Genomic DNA, 17929 nt, shown 5'->3' with positions numbered 1-17929 from the left:
GCACTGCTCTCATCAGCTAGCTGGTTCACTCCCAAAATGTGTGCAGCAGCCCGCAGCTGGGAACTTGGAAGCCCAGTCACCTGAGCATTTGCTGGGAGCTGGAGTCCAGAGTTGAAACTGGGAGTCACACTCGGGCATTCAGATGTGGGACTTGGGTGTTCTGTTCAGGTAAACAGCTACCCTGGAAAATCTTTAAATGCAGGCACTCCTGGGATAGATCAGACATTAAATTAGCTTTTAACCCATTAAATACCTTAGCAGAGAATTGAGGACAAATAAAGATCAAAACAAAAACAAACAAACAAAAAAAAAACCCAGAGAAACAGGCATCCTGGACCCTGCACATTGGCTCAGTGACTAACTCCTCTCCTTGCAAGCTCTAGGATCCCATATGGATTTGTTTATTTTATTGGAAGGTGATATTTACAGGGAAAAGGAGAGATGGATAGATCTGTCTGCTGATTCACTCCCAAGTGGCTGCAACACTTGGAGCTGAGCTGATCTGATTCAATCCAAAGCCAGGAGCTTCTTCTGGGTCTCCCCCTTGGCTGCAGGGTCCCAAAGCTTTGGGCCATCCTCTACTGCTTTCCTAGGCCACAGGCATGGAGCTAGAAGGAAAGTGGAGCAGCTGGGATACAACTGGCCCCCTGTGGGATCCTGGCAAGGCAAGGACTTTAGCTGCTAGACTACCGTTCTGGGCCCTAAAGTTTTCAGTTGTTTGGTTCCATATGTTCACATTTCGAAGTTTTACACATTGGCTGCATTACTATGGAATGTATAAACAAACCTTTTGTATCTTTTTGGGAAAAAAAATTTTAACTTTTATTTTTGATGATGTTTGCATAGTTGATCAGGATGGGAAGGATCGAGGGTTGGAGGAAGTGGATGTGATCATTGTTTCCAAACTTTCTATTTCTTTTTCCTGATCTGGGTGAAGGGGTTAGATAAGGGGAGAAGCCATACCCAGTCTCCTAACTGCCCGGTACCCAGGATTGGGGGATGATCACCCCATATCAACACAGGCTCCCCAGTGTGGAGGATGCTCCAAGGGTTCTGCCAAAGTGTTTTTAGTAGTTCTGAAATTCTGTTATCTTGCCAGTCCAAGGTTGAGGAAGCCCTTCCAATGTCCATTGGCTGACACAGTCCATCTTAGAGTCTCCATTTGCCCAAATATTTGCTGTTATCATTTGACTGGGGTAGTTGTCCAGTTTGTCCTGTTCTCCTTCTCTGCTATTGCACCAGATGTGCTCTGTAGTCCCCAGTGGACTGCCGTATCCTCCATGTGCATCTGGACCTGCCATCCACTGCTCCACCTTTTCCACTGAGGAGGCCCAGTTCTGACCCATGTACTCCATGGTCACCAATCCTAGACCACCAATCCTAGATGTCAGACCCCAGGCCCCGACACACCCACCTGTGCCAGACCCTGCACACCAAGTCCCCATAAGTGTGTCACCGGGTGGCCAGTGAGCTGGGGGAAATTTTTTGTATTATGACTTCATATATATTGATCCTACTGTAACCATCCATAAAGATTTTTATATTAACCTTTTGCTGTGAGGCATTCCATAAGTTTTAAATAAGTGGGGGCAAGTAAAGTGAACTTTTAGATTTTGTTTTACCTTCCTGCAGCAGATTAGCTGTTGCGTGTAGTTATTATGTGTGTGTCCTTGGTATGTAACGACTAGAACTCTTGGCCTGATTGTAAGAGGCATGTAGATTCAGAATCTGAAGGGAGAAGCTTCACATTGTAAGTACCACTGGAGCTGGTAACACATTTCTTAAACAAGTCCCCTTTGAGGTGAGGGATGTAGTCTTTACAGGCTGGACAAAATGAATCCTGGGATACAAAATATTTAACAGGAAATGCGGCAGCTCTCCTTGAGCTTCACCATTTGCCTTTTGTCCTCTGAGCGCTTTCCCATGTCACTGACACACTGCTGCTGTTTTGTCTCTAATGAAACTTAGCTCTTAGAGAGAACTTCTGCAGATCTCTTTGACATCTTCTAGGTATGACAGCAAAATTTTATAATTGTTATCGAAGTTTTAGCAAAAGAGAAGCTAAATCCTATAGAATACTGAGAAGGAATTAAAACAAAGTATGTACCATTATGTGTGGAGAAAGTGTCATGCTTTAAGGTAGTGTTAAATAAAATACTCTCCTAAATCATACTAAAAGTTTTGGATTAAGGTGTGTAAAGCTTCATCTGGCAAACCCCTCAGATGGTTACTAAAATTAAAGATGTCTAGAGATGTTTCTGTCCTTTTGTGCAGGATAATACAGTCATTCTGATTAGAAGAGTTTAACTGCAAGGAGCTTCGGTGCTTGCTTTGACTTATGAATTCTTTTATATTGCTTTAGCCACTGAGCCAGCTGCCATTAGAGGAGCTCTCATTGGGTCGCCTTGGAGGTGATCCTGGAGTTGTTACCTATACCTGTACTGTAATCAGTGATCATTTTTTCTGTGTCATGTTGCCTGTGATGTGTGTCTTTATTATTATTTTAATTTGTTTTACGTGTTTGAAAGAGAGGCAGAGGTGTTTTTATCAGTGGTTCACTGTTCAGTTCAGGCAACAGCTGAGAGTGAGCCAAGCCAGAGCCTGGAGCTAGAACTCCACTTTGATCTGCCGTGTGGTAGCAGGAGCCCACGTACTTGAGCCGTCACTTGGTGCCTAGAATGTGTGTTAGTGAGAAGCTGGATTGGAAGTGGAGCTAGCATTTGAACCCAGGAACTCCTGTTTGGAACTGTGGGCATCCCAGGCGGTGACTTAAGTGCTGTTCCAAAGACTTGTACAGTATATTGTTTGAATTGATTTTATAAAGGTTCCCCCCCCCCCCAAATAGGTGAGTTATGCTATGAATAAAACTCTCAAGTATTTGGGAAAGCCAGAGTTTAAGAGCCATAGTATAGGGCAGTTAACGAAAGCAAATGCTTTAATATTAGTTTAAGCAAGTATGACTGTGTTAGCTGAATTTGATGATGTTTTACATAGATGGGTGTTAGGATTGATGTTTCTGTTGACATAATTTTATCATGATGTTTATCTGTAGGAGGATGTTTTAGAAACAGATTTTACTTGTAAAGCATGGGAATGTAAGTTCTTTAAAAAGTTCATTTACTGTACTTTAGGTATTGAGAAGTTGAACATTTGAATTTATTTTGATTTCTTCTCTTTCTTGACATTGAAATTATGTCAGTTAGGAATGCATTGTTATAAAATTGACATATTTTTTCTCCCCTAATACAGAAGCCCCACCATGAGGCGAGGTGGATGGAGGAAGCGAGCTGAAAATGATGGCTGGGAAAAATGGGTGTGTTTCAAAAGAATAAAAATAATTATTTTGAACTGTTTAGGTATTTTTTTTTCTTTTAAGCTTATATAATGGTGTAAAGCATTTTACAAATTGTAAATCACTTTAGATACCAATTCACAATTTCACAGTGTATCAAATGCTGTAACAGTGGTCTTAAGCGTTAATGCACAGATATTACCCTCAGGAGCTTTTTATCCTAGGGTAATAAATATGCTGGAATGCAAAATTTCAGAGTGGAATGACTTTATTGCAGCGTTATTAATAATGCTGAAAAAGTGGAAAACATTAATATCCAGCAATAGGGAACTATTCAGATAAACAAAGGACTAGTCAAATAACTTACTGTGGAACACTGTGCAATTGTTACTTAGCTCTGTATCTATGCAATGTATACAAAGATATTTTTAAAAAGTCAGAATGATAGGGAAAGATCTTCCCTGTGCTGATTCACTTTGTAGCTGGCTGCATCTTGCTCTCCCACGTGGGTAGCAAGATCCCAGATGCTTGGATCATCCTCTGCCTTTTTAACAGGGAACAGAGTTGGAAGTGGAGCAGAATGGGGTTCTGATACTGGATGCTAGCAGCAAAGTTAAACTAGCAGTGCCAATCTCCAGCCATATAATTTCTAAGCTGGACAGAGACCCTTGATTAAAGCAATGTGTTTATAAAGGAATATGATCTTATTTTTGTAAAACTTTTATGCTTGAGACACAGAAATAACTTTTAAAAATATCCCCAAACAATTCATCAGTGGAATCACTTAGGAAGGAATCCCTTCCTACGTTTTCTAAATTTTTTAGAAGAAAGTAATACTTGAATAAACTAAAAAAAAAAAAAAAAACATTTTGGGAAAGTATGGGCCACTTGTAGCCATCCACAACTTTAAATACCTAATGATTCAAATCAATCGAGCTTAATTATGTTAAGATTAGGAAAAATGTAGATGAATTTACTTATTTCAAGGTGTTTAGTAAAAATGATAATTTTTAAATATACCTTGTAAAACTGATATATACAGATAAAAGTTGCTAAACTATCAGTTTAATGAAACCATGAATTTAGCTACTGAGTTATTCATTGTTTTCTTACTGCTTTACTTTAGATAATTCAAGTTAAGCTCCTTGTTTGTGAGAGACGGTAGAAGGCAATCTAGAATGTGTTGTTAGATCACTTGGAAATTAATGACTTGTTTAAACATGACTCTGATTTGCTCAATTATGTAAGAACAGTATTTTGTGGTATTAAATTTATTGTTGATGTTGTTTCCCTCTTTAAAATAAATTTGTCATTAAAAAAATGTAACAATTGTGAAAAATCAAGTTGAGGGAAAGTTTTTCTTGCCATATCTGTTTTGTGTTGTCTTGCCTTGTGGCTTATGGTTAGGTCATTGGGCTACTAACACAGCCTAAGATCCTTCTACTTATTTATTACTTTGAATATGTTTATCCAAAAAGATCAGAAAGGGGGAAGAAAATCTAACCTTTGTGATGAGTTATCTTTGATTTAATTGTAGGGTGGGTATATGGCTGCCAAGGTTCAGAAGTTGGAGGAACAATTCCGATCGGATACTGCTCTGCAGAAGGATGGGGCTTCCTCTTCGATTTTTAGTGGAGTGGCCATCTATGTTAATGGATATACAGGTTGAGTACTTTTTACTTTTAGCTACCTCTTTTGGGCATGTATTCTTGTTAAGATTGGAAATTGGTTGTTTTAAGCTTGTTAATTATGTGTATAAAATAATTTTAAAGTGGTAAAAGCATCCTCTACTTACATGTTCTTCCTCCACTTTTTTTTTGTGATCACATTTCCCTGCCATTATTTCTGTAATTTTGACCTTTTTCAAATAGTGTATTTAAAAGTCAAATGAGGAATGAGCGTTTAGCCTGTTGGTTAAGATCAGCATCCATTTCTAGTGCCTGACTCTAGTTTTTGGCTCTTTATCCTGCCACTGGGGCTGGCTCAAGTAGCTGGTTCCTAATGGTCATGTGGGTGACCCTGGATGTATTTAGATCTTGGCTCTTGGTTTTGGTCTGGCTGTATCTCTGGCCATTGTAGACATGTGGAGAGTAGAACCAGCAGTTGGGAGCTAGCTTGCTTTCTCTGCCTCTGGAAAAAAAATTATCTATATATTTGAAATGAAAAACAGTACTCTGGTTTTAATAGCTGACTGGAAACTTTTTGTAACATGTGAGTGGGGCTTATAAAATGAGCTTCACTATAAAGGATTTGATAGGGCCATCTCATTGATAATACTACAACTGTAATTATCTTTGTTGTTGTTAAGATTTATTTATTTTTATTGGAAAGGCAGATTTATAGAAGGGAGAGACGGAAAGAAAAACTTCTGTTTTCTGATTTACTCCCCAGATGATCAAAATGGCTGGAACTGAGCTTATCCAAAGCCAGGAGCCAGATCTTATTTCTGGTCTCCCACGTGGGTGCAGGGTTCCAGAGCTTTGGGCCATACTATGCTGCTTTCCCAGGCCACAAGCAGGGAGGTGCAAGGGAAGCGGGGCAGCTGGGATATGAACTGCGATTTAGCCACTGAGCCATTGTGCTGGGTTCTGACTATAATTCTTTTTAGATCGTTTGGGATAATCCTTTTGGAGATGTGTGTGTAAGAGAGAGAGATCCCAGAGAAGAATCTTATGATCTGTTGTGTAGCTTCAAGGTGTAGCCTTGCTGCCCTCATTTTGATTGCCAATGTGGACGAACAGGACTAGAATGTTTACAGTGTAGGAGGTTGAATTTTGCCTAATCTCCTAGTTCGTTCTTAGCTCTCCTTGTTATTGCGCCTAGTGTCTGGAAAGGATGGTGTAGTTGGTTTTTTTGTGAATAGGCAAGAAATCTGGATATTCTAATTTACTGCTTACACAGAGTTTCCAGCCATATATTTTCTGTTTAAAAATTTGTCTCTGTTCATTTGGAAGTGCATGGTGCCTGCTTCATGATAGTTCATATTTTTCCTGACACTGTGCATTCATTTTCTGAGTTCCCAAACCAGCCAGCTTGGAATTTATCTTTTTCTGATCTGCAGTCAGTGTGCATTTTTTTCTTTTAAATGGAGAGAAAGAGTTTCCATCCACTGGTTCACTTCCCAGATGGCTGTAAAGGCTAAGATTGGACCAGGTGGAGCCAGCAGCTTCCTCTGGGAAGGGACCCAAAGCCTTGTTGGACCTTTGCTGCCTTTCCGAGGCTGGAGCAGAGATGGAGCATAAGGCTGGCTCCATATACTGACTATTGGTTATCCAATTCACTCTTCAAATGTTTTGCCATTCTCTAATTCCTTTTCTTAAAATCACTTTTTTTAAAATGAATGACTAAATATTTATCCTCAGCTTATCCTTAGGGTTCCCTTGATTGTCTGATTATCATCGTGCTGATTTAGCTAACTGCGTACAGATCTGTATCTCAGTGTTCATGAGGTCTTATAAGATAAGAGTAGGGGTGATCATTTTCATCAGCGTTGTAAAGCTGTTGCTTCTACAATGATGGACATAATCATTCAGATATTTTGCTGAAGTAAAGCTAAAAATTAACTAATACGTATGATTTGTGTGAGACCCGATCATGTTGGTTGTAATTAAGACTTACTTGGCTACTTAACAGTGAATTTAGGAATGTGGTCAAAATGAGTCCTGGTGCAGCTTTGGGAAGGTCACAGCAGAAGCCTTGTAGTTTCTCTTACATATCTTAACTGGTTCAAACTTCAGGTACTTTTCTGATATATCACAAAATATTTAAAATGTGATCAAAAGTAAGCAAACATTGCTTGTTACATCAGCCATTATGGAACTTCCCAATTTACGAGAGTACCCATATTTATATAAGAAGAAAGAAGAGAATTTTTTTTTTTTAAGACTTTTTGTGTTATTTTAGATGATGTTTGCATAGATGATCGAGATGGGAAGGATTGACGGTTAGGGGGAAGTGGGTGTAATCATTATTTCCAAACTTTCTATTTCTTCTTTGCATTTCTGGGGGGAGGGAAGAGGTAAGAGGAGAGGCCATACCCTCCCTCCCAACCATCCCAGTACCCAAGGATGGGGAATGGCCACCCAGTATCAACTCAGGGTCACAATGTGGCTCGTGCGCCGAGGCTTTTGCCTAGGTAGTGGGCGATAGTTCTGAAATGCTGTTGATCTCCCCAATCTTTGGATGAGGAAACCCTTCAAATGTTCATTTGGCTGACACAGTCAACCTTAAGAGTCTCCATTTGCCCAAATATTTGCCGTTATTGTTTGTCTGGGATAGTTGTGCATATGTTCTGTTCTCCTTTCTCTGCTATGGTACCAGATGTCCTCTGCAGACTCCAATGGACTGCCATATCCTCTCTGTGCACCATAGTCTTCCATCCAGTACTCCATCCTTTACATTGAGAGGATCAGTTCTCACAGGTGGGCCTATGGATCCAGGCCAGGCAACCTGAGCCCAGCCAGACTCCCAACCCTAAGACTCATGGACTTGGCACCCACCCTCCAGTTGAGCCCAAGAACCTAAGCCAGGCGACCTGGGCCCCCCTGGGACTCATGGATCCAGCACCCATTGCACAGACTGGCTCAAGGATCCGAGCCAGGAGACTTGGGTCCTGCTGGACTCCCCACCCCCTGGGGCTCACAGATCTAGTACCCACTGCTCCTGGCACACTCCTAGACCTGACCCACATGTATGCTGGCAGGTACTGTAACCTGGCCTCGTTTGGGCTGCTTCTTGCACTTACCTGTAGGGACTGCATCCTGTCAAAGAAGTTTACCAAACTCTTCTATCTGGTCTCCTCCTAGTAGATCTTTCTCACACAGGTGGGTCTTTGGCCCAGGTTGACTTTGTCCACCTCTTGTCCTGGCAGCCCATATCTTGCCCATTCAGCTCATACCCATTCCAGTTCTTAATGTTGGGGTATTGCAGCCAAGCCATACCTGGTCTGTGCCCAGACACAGCTCTCACATCGTTCGACAGGAGCCAGGACCTAGCCCAGCCCATTCGTTTTACACCACCCAGACTCTGAGGAGTACCAGTGAGTGCTGGCATGTAGCCCAGTCTGGCACTCTCCAGATCCAGTCCACACCTGTGCTAAGGGAAACTGCAGCCATGTTCAGCCCGGCTCATTGCCCCCATTCCGACTCTCGCACTTAGCAGTGGGAATTCCAATCCAGCCAGAGTGTTCGTTTAGCTCTCCAAACAGGCCTATTTCCAGCCACAGATCTTGAGCATGCGTTTCAAGTGTGTGTGTGTGTGTGTGTGTGTGTGTATTTGTGTCTATATATATATGGATATGTACATAGGTAATTGTTTATGGATATGTATATATGTGTATATATGCATACATATATATTACTCAGTTCCCCCCAGTGATTATCTTATGGAGGAAGTATCACAACCAGAAAACTGACCTGACCTTGGTAAAGTGAAACTACGAAACATTTCCAGCAAGGATCTGTCCTGTAGAGCTCTTATTGCCATGCCTCCTTTTCTTCTGCTTATGGTCTCTTTTTAATCCTTGGCGACCTCCCAACTAGTCCTCAGTTCTATGATTTATAATTTTGAGAGTGTAAATGAGTGTTGAATAGGAGGCTGGATGTTTAGTGTGCCCGTTTAGAGGCAGCATATGGTACCTCCTGACTGCAGTTTCACACTGGTGTGAACTGGGAAAGGCAGCTTGGTGGCTCAATGGTGGCGCGCGCACGCGCGCACACACACACACACACACACACACACACACACACACACACACACACACACACACGAGAGCGAGATTGTGTTGGCAGCTCCTGCCTCAGCTTGGCCTCCTCCCCCCCAGCTCCTCTTGCTGTCCACATTCTAGCTATTTGAGGAGTGAATCAGTAAATGAGTGTTCTGTCTCTGTCTTACAAATACAGATCTTTAAATGTACAGGTGGAATATACAGTGTGTAACCTTTTGGCATTGGGTTTAAAGCATTTGTTTTAATTTAAAAAGCCTTTTTAACTGACAGATTGGCCTTCTTCCCACTCAGCTTTTCTTCTCGGAATTCTTCAATTAAGTGTATCACTAATTTTTTCCATGTTTTGTTGCTGAGTTGTGTTACATAGCTTGAATGTACTATAACTTAACCATTTAAGGGACGTCTGGGTTTTTTGTTTTTGATTTATAAATATTTGTATATACATTTTTCTTGTGAACGTAAGAGAATAATTGATTTGTCATTTGGTAGATACATCCTTAGTTTCTAGAAAAAACTGCCAAGCGTTTTCCCAAAGTGGATGTGCTGTTTGATATTACCGCTAGCAGGCTTGCTTACATACTAGCATGTTTTTGTTTTATCCATTTTAATCACTGTGTAATGATATCTCATTGTGGCTTTGATGTGTATAGTTGCTCCACATCCTTGTCAGTATTTGTTAAGGTCGGGTTTTGTTTTGTTTTGAGGTTTAGATAGTGTTAAAGATGTGCTTTACATTTGCATTTACATCTTGTCTGTCAATGTTGGACATTTCTTCCTGTGTAGTGTTTTTTTGGGGGGGCGGGGGGCAGGGATATCACTTTTAGTGAATTGCGCATGGGTTATTTTACAATTTTTTATTTCTGTGGCTCATTTATAATTGAGTTGTCTTTACTGCATAATATTTTGGAATTTTAATGCATTCCAGATTCTACTCCTTTGGCATTTATGAGGTTTGCAAATATTTTCTACCAGTTTTATAACTTGTCTTTCATCCTTCTGACATGTTGTTTTATAGAGTAGAATTTTTGACAAGGTCTAATTTATCTGGTCTTTGATAAATTCTGTTTGCAAGTTTAAAAACTCATTGCTGAATGCTAAATCCCAAAGATTTTTCCTTTTTTTTTTTTTCTGAAAAATCTGTAGTTTTACGTTTTTTGCTAAAGTTTATGATCTGTTTTGAGACTGTTTTGTTGGTTTGATTTTTTGGGGGGGTGTGGGGGGGTGAATGTGTGTCCAGTGGACTTGGCACTGGTTGTTCAAACAGCTGTCCTCTCCCCTCTGTTTCTAGGTGGCTTTATTTCTGATTTTTTTTTATTGCATTACGTGTGCCTGCGTCTTCTTGCATTGTCTTTGTGTCAGTTCTTTATGTTGATGGAGTGCTTCTGTCCAGTGAATCTGTGTGGCTATTCTAGGGCCTGTACCTTTCAATACAAATTTTACAATAACTTCTCAAATTCTGGAGTTCTGTTTTTTTTGTTTTGTTTTGTTTTTGTTGTTTCTTTATTTTTCTATCTGCAAAATCTCTTGCTGGGATTTTTAGAGTAAGTACACAAAACTTATAGGTCAGTTTGGAGAGAATTAACATCTTTTCTGTTGTACTTGGCAGTGTATGAGCCTTCCATTATGTTTTATTCTGATCTTGATTGAACTAGAATTTTGGATGCTGCTTAGGAAGTAGAAATACGTTCAAAAAGATGGTGGTTGGTAGAGAACGTGAATTTTGCAACAGATAGATGATCTTTGGCAGTTAGGAAGAGAGGAAACTAAATGGCAGTACAAAAGAGAAGTTGCTTTGGCAGTTGATGTGAATACTTTATTAACTATTTGTTAAGTCTTAAATACATGTTTCTGTATCTAAATGGGTAAAGATATTCTAAGCTATCTCCTCACCCTCAAATTCTCTAGATTTTTGGTCAGTAGACTTAGCTCTGGTATTTTAGATTTACCTTTATACTTTGTCAGTACTATGTTTCTGTTTATTCTTTTGCTTGTGGGAAGGAGAGTGAAATCCTCCTTGTGAAATCTGAGTTGGAACCATGCTTATCCGTTAGGACCCAGTGTAAGTGGGCAATAATGTGGCACAGCAGGCAGATTTCCTGCCTATGAGGCCAGCGTTCCAAGTGGGCACCAGTTGAAGTTCTGGCTGCTCCACCTCTAATCAAGTTCTCTGCTGATGCACCTGGGAAAGCAGATGACCCGGATGAAGCTCTGGACTTACAGTTTCAGGCTGGTCCAGCCCTGGCCATTATGGGCATTTGGAGAGTGAAGCAGTGGACAGTGGACGGAAGATCTCTGTGCATATGTATACCTATTTACTTGTCCCTTTGACTTCCAAATAAATAAATAAATAGATAAATTCCCCAGATACCTCAATGCCAGTCACAGTTGTTGCCTTTTCCAAGCCAGTCTCTATATTTACATTTCATAGCATTACCAATGCAGATGATAATACCCAAGTATTATCTCTTATTGAGTCGGCAAGCCCATTTATGTAATAATCTCTTGCAAAACATGGAGACAATAAAGCCTTAAAAGCTTTAAATGTGTTGCTGTTCTCTTTTCTTGGTTAGATCTCTGTTAAATAATGCCTCTTTGGAGCAGCCATCTTGGGCTGGTTTTATCTGAAATAGATGTCTTTTATCCTCCACTTCCTCTTTACTTTTCTCCAGCTTCATTTGTCTTCTTGCATTTATTTCAGCCCAATCTAGTGGTATCTGTCTGACTTAGTGATTTTGTCTTCCAAGGGAATGCAAATGCCCTAGAGCAGCTGAAGTGCTTGAGCTCTGCTGTCCTTTTGGGAGACCTGGATGAAGTTCTGGACTTCTGGCTTTGACCTTGCCCAACCCTAGCTGTTGAGGACAGTTTTAGAGTGAAGCAGCAGAGGGAAGATCTGTCTCTGTCTTTCCCTTGCTGTTTTCATTCTCTTTCTGTCACCTGCCTTTCAAAGAAAGAAATCTGAAAGTAAAAAAGACATAGTCTAATAATTTTTGACTCCACCAAGTTTTATGGAAAGGCAGGTAGGTGCAAAAATACATTGCTGCAGTTAGTAAAATGAAGCAAAGGAATGTGACAGACTTACACTTCAAGATGTTTTCTGAAGATGTGAATGTGGTAATCTAGGAAAATAATCCATTCAATAATGATAATTCTGATTTTTAAAAAGTTTCCTATAAATTATTTTTTGTGGGTATTTCCTTGTCTATTTCTACTTCTTGAGCAACTCAGATCTTGTGAATTAGAGGTGTGGGAATTAAACCCCCAACAGGAGAGAGATGGCTCTGTAGTAATCTGTGCCACCTCTTGTAATTTTACCAGTACCGAATGAGTAATCTGCACTAGAATGTACTCAGAAATTTGTTCTACAAACTTGCCAAATGTTCCTTCATTTTTTATCTTTTGAATATAAGTGGTATATAGTTGATTATGATGACTGGTTTGGTAAATGTTAATAAAGTTGAAGTGAGAAGTTGAAAAAATAAGCCTGGTCGCTAGAAAAAGCCATGTGTGGGTGTCAGAAGATAGGGGTGTTCACTAATCTGTGATTACAGGGACGTCACCTTGGTTTTCTCTGTTTGATCGTCAGTAACTGTGCTAAGTTATTTTTTCCAATTTGTAGGCTTGTGAGACCCTAATGAAATAATGAAGGTCCTGCTACACTGAGGCCAAAGGAGATACAGGAGCCTTTTGGCTTCTTTCTACCGTTTACGTAGTGTAGCACAACCAACATTTAATCAAGCTCTTTGGTTATGCAGAAATAAAATGATGACATAGTGAATGTTTTCTCAATAAAGATCTAGGTAAGAAAGCCTTTGCACAAATTTAAAAGTTCTGTTTTGACTGAATGAACAAATCTGTTTATAATCTGCACTTTGAAAAATGAAAATGATCTTTGTATGGCTGTCTTAGTGTTGTGAGGTGGCACTGACTGTAGTGGAATTCCATTTGTAGAGCTAAAGTCTAAATGTGTAGGCCCAGTGCCGTAACTCAGTTGGTTAATTCTCCCCTTGAAAGGGCTAGGATCCCATATGGGTGCTGGTTTGTGCCCAGGCTTCTCTACTTTCCATCCAGCTCCCTGCTTGTGGCTTGGGAAAGCAGCAGAGGGTGGTCCAGTGCCTTGGGACCCTGTACCTGCATGGGAGACCTGGGAGAGGTTCCTGGCTTCAGATCAGTTCAGCTCTGGCAGTTGGGGCCATTTGGGGTATAAATCCGAGGATGAAAGATCTTTGTCTCTTCTTCTCTCTGTAAATCTGCCACCTCAATAAAAATAAATACGTCTTTTTAAAAAACGTCTAAATGTGGTCTAACATGTGGTCCTTTGGTCCTTTATATGGTATGTTCCTTTTCTTTATGATTTTTTAAAGATTTGTTTATTTGAAAGGCAGATTTTTACAAGAGAAACGAGAGGTGTTCCATCCACTGATCTTCTCAAGTGGTGAATATGAAGCCAGGAGCTTCTTTACAAATCTCCCATGGTGCAGTGTCCCAAGGCTTTGAGCCATCCTCTGCTGCTTTTCGAGACTACAAGCAGGAAATTGGATAGGAAGTGGCGCAGCCGGGGCATGAATGGTACCCACATGAGATGGCAGGTTTGGAGACGGAGTATTAGCCAGTTGAGTCGTCATGCCGGGCCTGACCTCTGTCATTCTAAAGCACAAAGATAGTAGAAAACTTATTACTGTTATCTAGGTGATTATGGCAGAACCAACCTATGACCCAAGACTTCTGGTCTCCACTGTTGTATCTTACACATTTTGTGTATTAGCCCTGCTATCTCCTCTCCCTCCTTTGTCTCTCCTCATTATTTGAGAGGTACAGACAGAGCGAGACAGGGGGAGCAAGCTGCCATTCTGATTCATTCTCCAGATGCCCACAACAGTCAGTACTGGCAGGGCTGAAGGTGGCACTCAATCCTGCTCTCCCACATGGATGCCATTGCTCCTGGTTGTGTGGATCAGGAGGAAGCTCGGCTGGGGAGTAGAACTGGGCTCAGACTCAGATGCCTCAGCAGGGGATGCAGTGCCTTAGCTGCTTGGCCACATGCCTGCTCCAGTAATTATTTTTAGGTACAGGTAGTGCTTCCCTTGTTGAAAACGCTTGGGATCAGAAGTGTGTCAGATTTTAGGCTTTTGGGATTTTGAAATACTTGCCTGACCAATGGCTGAATGTCACTAATTCTAAGATCCAAACTTTAAAATATTCCAAATCTGAAGCTTTTTGAGTATCATGTTAGTTCAGAAACAATTTTAGAATTTGGAACATTTCAGATTTTGGATTTTTGGATTATGGATGCTCAACCTGTACTACTTTTATTTGACTTAAATTTTGTGTATAATACCTTGTAGTTATTAGATAATCAAAAAGTGTGGGTATTGCTCTGCTCTTCCCAATGTGTTGTGGATTTCTTTGAAGGGATTTGAAGAAGTTCATGGGAAAATGTAATAAAAGATCATTTTTTAAAATTTTGGTACAAAAGTTTTTGAAATCTGTTCATAATGCACATTTTATCAATTTTAAAAATTTTCCTCAAATATTTTCATTTGTATTTTCTGTTTCAATTCCATCTATAAAATTGAGTGTGATAGAATCTGCTCTGCTTTTACTCAGAGACTTATAAAATGTTTTTCCAAACTTTGTTCAGCTGAAAGCACTGATTTTGGTGTATAGAACCATACAGTCGCTTTATAAGGTATCTCATCTGGCCTCTGATTTTGTGAGTCAGTTGCCGAAGATGTTTTCAGTGTTAACCTACACCTAGAAGCTGAGCTTTTGAATACAGGATTTCAATATGCAAAAGGTGTGCAATTTGAGTTTCTAGAGTCACAACTTGGAATTGAATTGTAACTCTACCTTATGTGATTCTGGAAAATTAATGTCTCCCATTTTTGTTTTGTGAGGTGGGAATAACATTCCTTCATAGTGTAGTCATAAGGATTAGAGAAAGTTAATAACAGTGCATGGTTGAAGACACTCAGTTGTTTTCACACCATTTTTTTTCCTCCAAATTTGTTTGTTATGCATAGAACATTCACTGGTTTTTGAATGGGTTTCCCTATGCTACAAACACACAGTACTATAACTTCTGTGAAGTTATCTGCCTAAAATTGATGGTATTTATATAAAAAAACTTAATTAGGCACAGTTGATGAATGATAATTTAGTAGAGGATGTGGTATTTGGCCTAGCAGGTAAGATATGTGGTCACATGTTAGAATACTAAATAGGTAGTTCCTGGGTTCAGCTTTCTGCTGATGCAGACTTGGGGAGGCAGCAATGACTCAGTGGTTAGGTCCCCGCCACTCCTGTGGGAAGACTTGATTGAGTTCCTGTCTATGGGCTGTAATCCTGGCCCTGCCTCAGCCTTTGTGCGCATTCGAGAGGTGAACCACTGAATGGGCGAGCTCTCTTGTTCACTCTGTAATTTTGAGATACCTTAATAGAACTTCAGGAGGTAATTTTTTTTTAAAGATTATTTATTTTTATTGGAAAGGTAGATATACAGAAAGGAAGATCTTCCGTCCGATGATTCACTTCCTAAGTGACTACACTGGCTGGAGCTGAGCCAATCCGGAGCCAGGAGCCTCTTTCAGGTCTCCCATGCAGGTGCAGGTCCCAAGGCCTTGGGTCATCCTTGACTGCTTTCCCAGGCCACAAGCATGGAGCCAGATGGAATGCTGGGCTGCCAGGGTTAGAACTGGCATCCATGTGGGATCTCAGTATTCAAGGCAAGGATTTTAGCCACTAGGCCACCATACCAGGCCCAGGAAGTGATTTTTAAAATCTCTTGTTAGAGCCAGTGCTGCAGTTTTCTTTTGCTAAAAAATCATGTATGGAGCTACTGTGTAACCACTGAGCCTCAGAGATATTGGTGTTAACTTTTAAAAGATCTGTACCAATGTCAGTAATAAACTAGAAGTGATCATTTTTGTGGGTAATTTGTTAAATTATATTTTTTATACTCTTGAAAAATAGTATGTGCAATGAGAATGTATAATGCAGGGTCTTAGTTACTTTGCCTTGTCTGTTTAACTTGATTAGGCTAGTCTGTACTACTCTGGGAAAGTGAAGCGACCAGTGGACTGCTTGGAGCTCTGAGTTGTAACATTCCCTAGAGTGTGACATTGATTGCAAAGATTTGAGTATGGAGTTTCCTGGTCTAGTTTTTTTTTTTTTTTTTTCCTTTCTATTTCCTTGTCAGTCCATCAAGGGTATGCTGGAAGGAAAAAATGGGCTGAGAGAAGGGGCTGGTCGCCTGAGCAAATGTGCTGGTTAGTAGGAAGACAGTGCCCTCTGCTATGGAGTAGGTGTTCATTCTAGTCATGATTTGTAATGGGTGGCACGTAATTCTTACTATTCTTTTGGTGAGTTATTTGAACTACCTCAGCGGCCTTGAGGCATTGTTGTTACCTGTCCTGAGTTATATGTGAGGAAACTGGGACTCTGGTGCCCAGGGACACGGAATTGACACATAATGGCTGTCCAGGTTGATCCCAGTTGATGTTGGTAGTATGCTGTATGACTTCTCTAATTTTTGAGTGAGTGTGTGAATGCTTCAAAAACTGAAATATTGGTAATCACTTGCCACTCCAGTTTTGCTAGAGGAATAGATTGCAAACTAGGAGTCTTTGGTATTTTCAGGATTAATTAATCAACTAAGCAAACAGTTGTGTTTTGTGCCAGGAATTTGAAAGTAACCCAGACCAGGTTCCTGCCCTCCAGAAGTGTATGTTTCATGGGATAATCTGACCGTAAACAGAAGGAAAAGACAAGGTTAGTTAATCTTGTCAGTGTCATTAAGAAAGTTAATAACTGCAGTGGGAGCAACGATGGGGGCTGCCGTGAGCACTTGGGGCAGGTGCTGTGTCACAGCATGCTTAAAGTCACTCTGATTGTATGGTTTTGGATATTAGGCTTCTTTCTGTAGTTCCGCATTTCCTGAGTTAAAGAATATTAGACATGTGATGAATTTATTATGCCGGTCTTTAGAACTGTTTATTCCCTTTAAACTTGTATTATGGGAGCATGTTCTACAGCAGAAATAGGACCAGAGAGACATGCTATTTTAAAAATTCATTTAAAAGCAAGATAAGTGGAGCCAGGCCAGGTGATTTGGGCTGATGGAGTGGGTCTCTGCTGTGTGTGGCAGCATTGGTATTGGTGTGGACAGTGAAAGTCGGAGCCCTTCTGGACTGAAGCACAGCTCCTAGCTTGTATTAATGGCCTTCATAGTGAGAGCTTTCTAAGTGCCGCATGTTTGTTTATGAAGTAGAAAGTCTAAAGGAGTTAAGTGTTGTTTCCAGAGTGACACAACCGAAGGGTTTTAAAGCCATGATTAAACTCAGGTCAGTCTGTCATCATGGTTTATGTAGGTTGGTTTTCACGGTCTGCTTCACACTGAGAACTATATAAGAACTTTCTGCATTGAACTTCACAAAACCTCTTGGCTTCATCCAGTGGAAGGACGTTGAACTCTAGATTTTCTAGTTCCAAATTTCTAGAGAAGCAATTACTGGAGAAAAGAGGGCATTATGAATATGTGTATATAATGTTAATGTATTTTGGTACATCCTTTGAGTAGCTATGTGGAAGAGGTGACCCAGTTGTGTTCCATAGAATTAGTTTAGGGAAGTCATAGGTTAACTTGCGAAATAGTTTTTAGGTTTCCATATCTTTCACTGAATTAGATGTCCATTTTAATCTAATCTAATCTTAGATTTCATGTTTCCCACTCTTACTCTTTTTTTTTTTTTTTAAAGATTTATTTTTATTATTTTTTCATTGGAAAGGCGGATATACAGAGAGGAGAGACAGAGAGGAAGATCTTCCATCCGATGATTCACTCCCCAAGTGAGCTGCAACGGGCCGATACTATGCCGATCCGAAGCCAGGAGCCTCTTCCGGGTCTCCCACGCGGG

General features: G+C 40.4%; 1 protein-coding gene across 6 annotated transcripts in view; it reads left to right on the top strand.

Moving 5' to 3' along the window:
- Positions 1-1511: 1511 nt before the first annotated feature.
- The window catches only part of REV1 (REV1 DNA directed polymerase), a 62481-nt gene continuing 46063 nt past the window's right edge, over positions 1512-17929 (top strand). For 4 of the 6 annotated variants that reach the window (XM_040993802.1, XM_040993798.1, XM_040993801.1 and 1 more), the window contains exons 1-2: positions 1512-3313; positions 4830-4956. In XM_040993802.1, the coding sequence (XP_040849736.1) occupies positions 3260-3313; positions 4830-4956 (181 nt within the window). In that variant the 5' untranslated portion in view covers positions 1512-3259. Of the gene's footprint in view, positions 3357-4829; positions 4957-12633; positions 12815-17929 lie in introns of those variants that run through there. The other 2 variants (XM_040993799.1, XM_040993800.1) reach the window with 2 other exon arrangements.

This window comes from Ochotona curzoniae, unplaced genomic scaffold (assembly GCF_017591425.1).
Source record: "Ochotona curzoniae isolate NIBS_2020 unplaced genomic scaffold, NIBS_Ocur_1.0 contig_883, whole genome shotgun sequence".
Taxonomy (NCBI): Eukaryota; Metazoa; Chordata; class Mammalia; order Lagomorpha; family Ochotonidae; genus Ochotona; species Ochotona curzoniae.
This window is presented reverse-complemented; position numbering and strand designations above follow the sequence as displayed.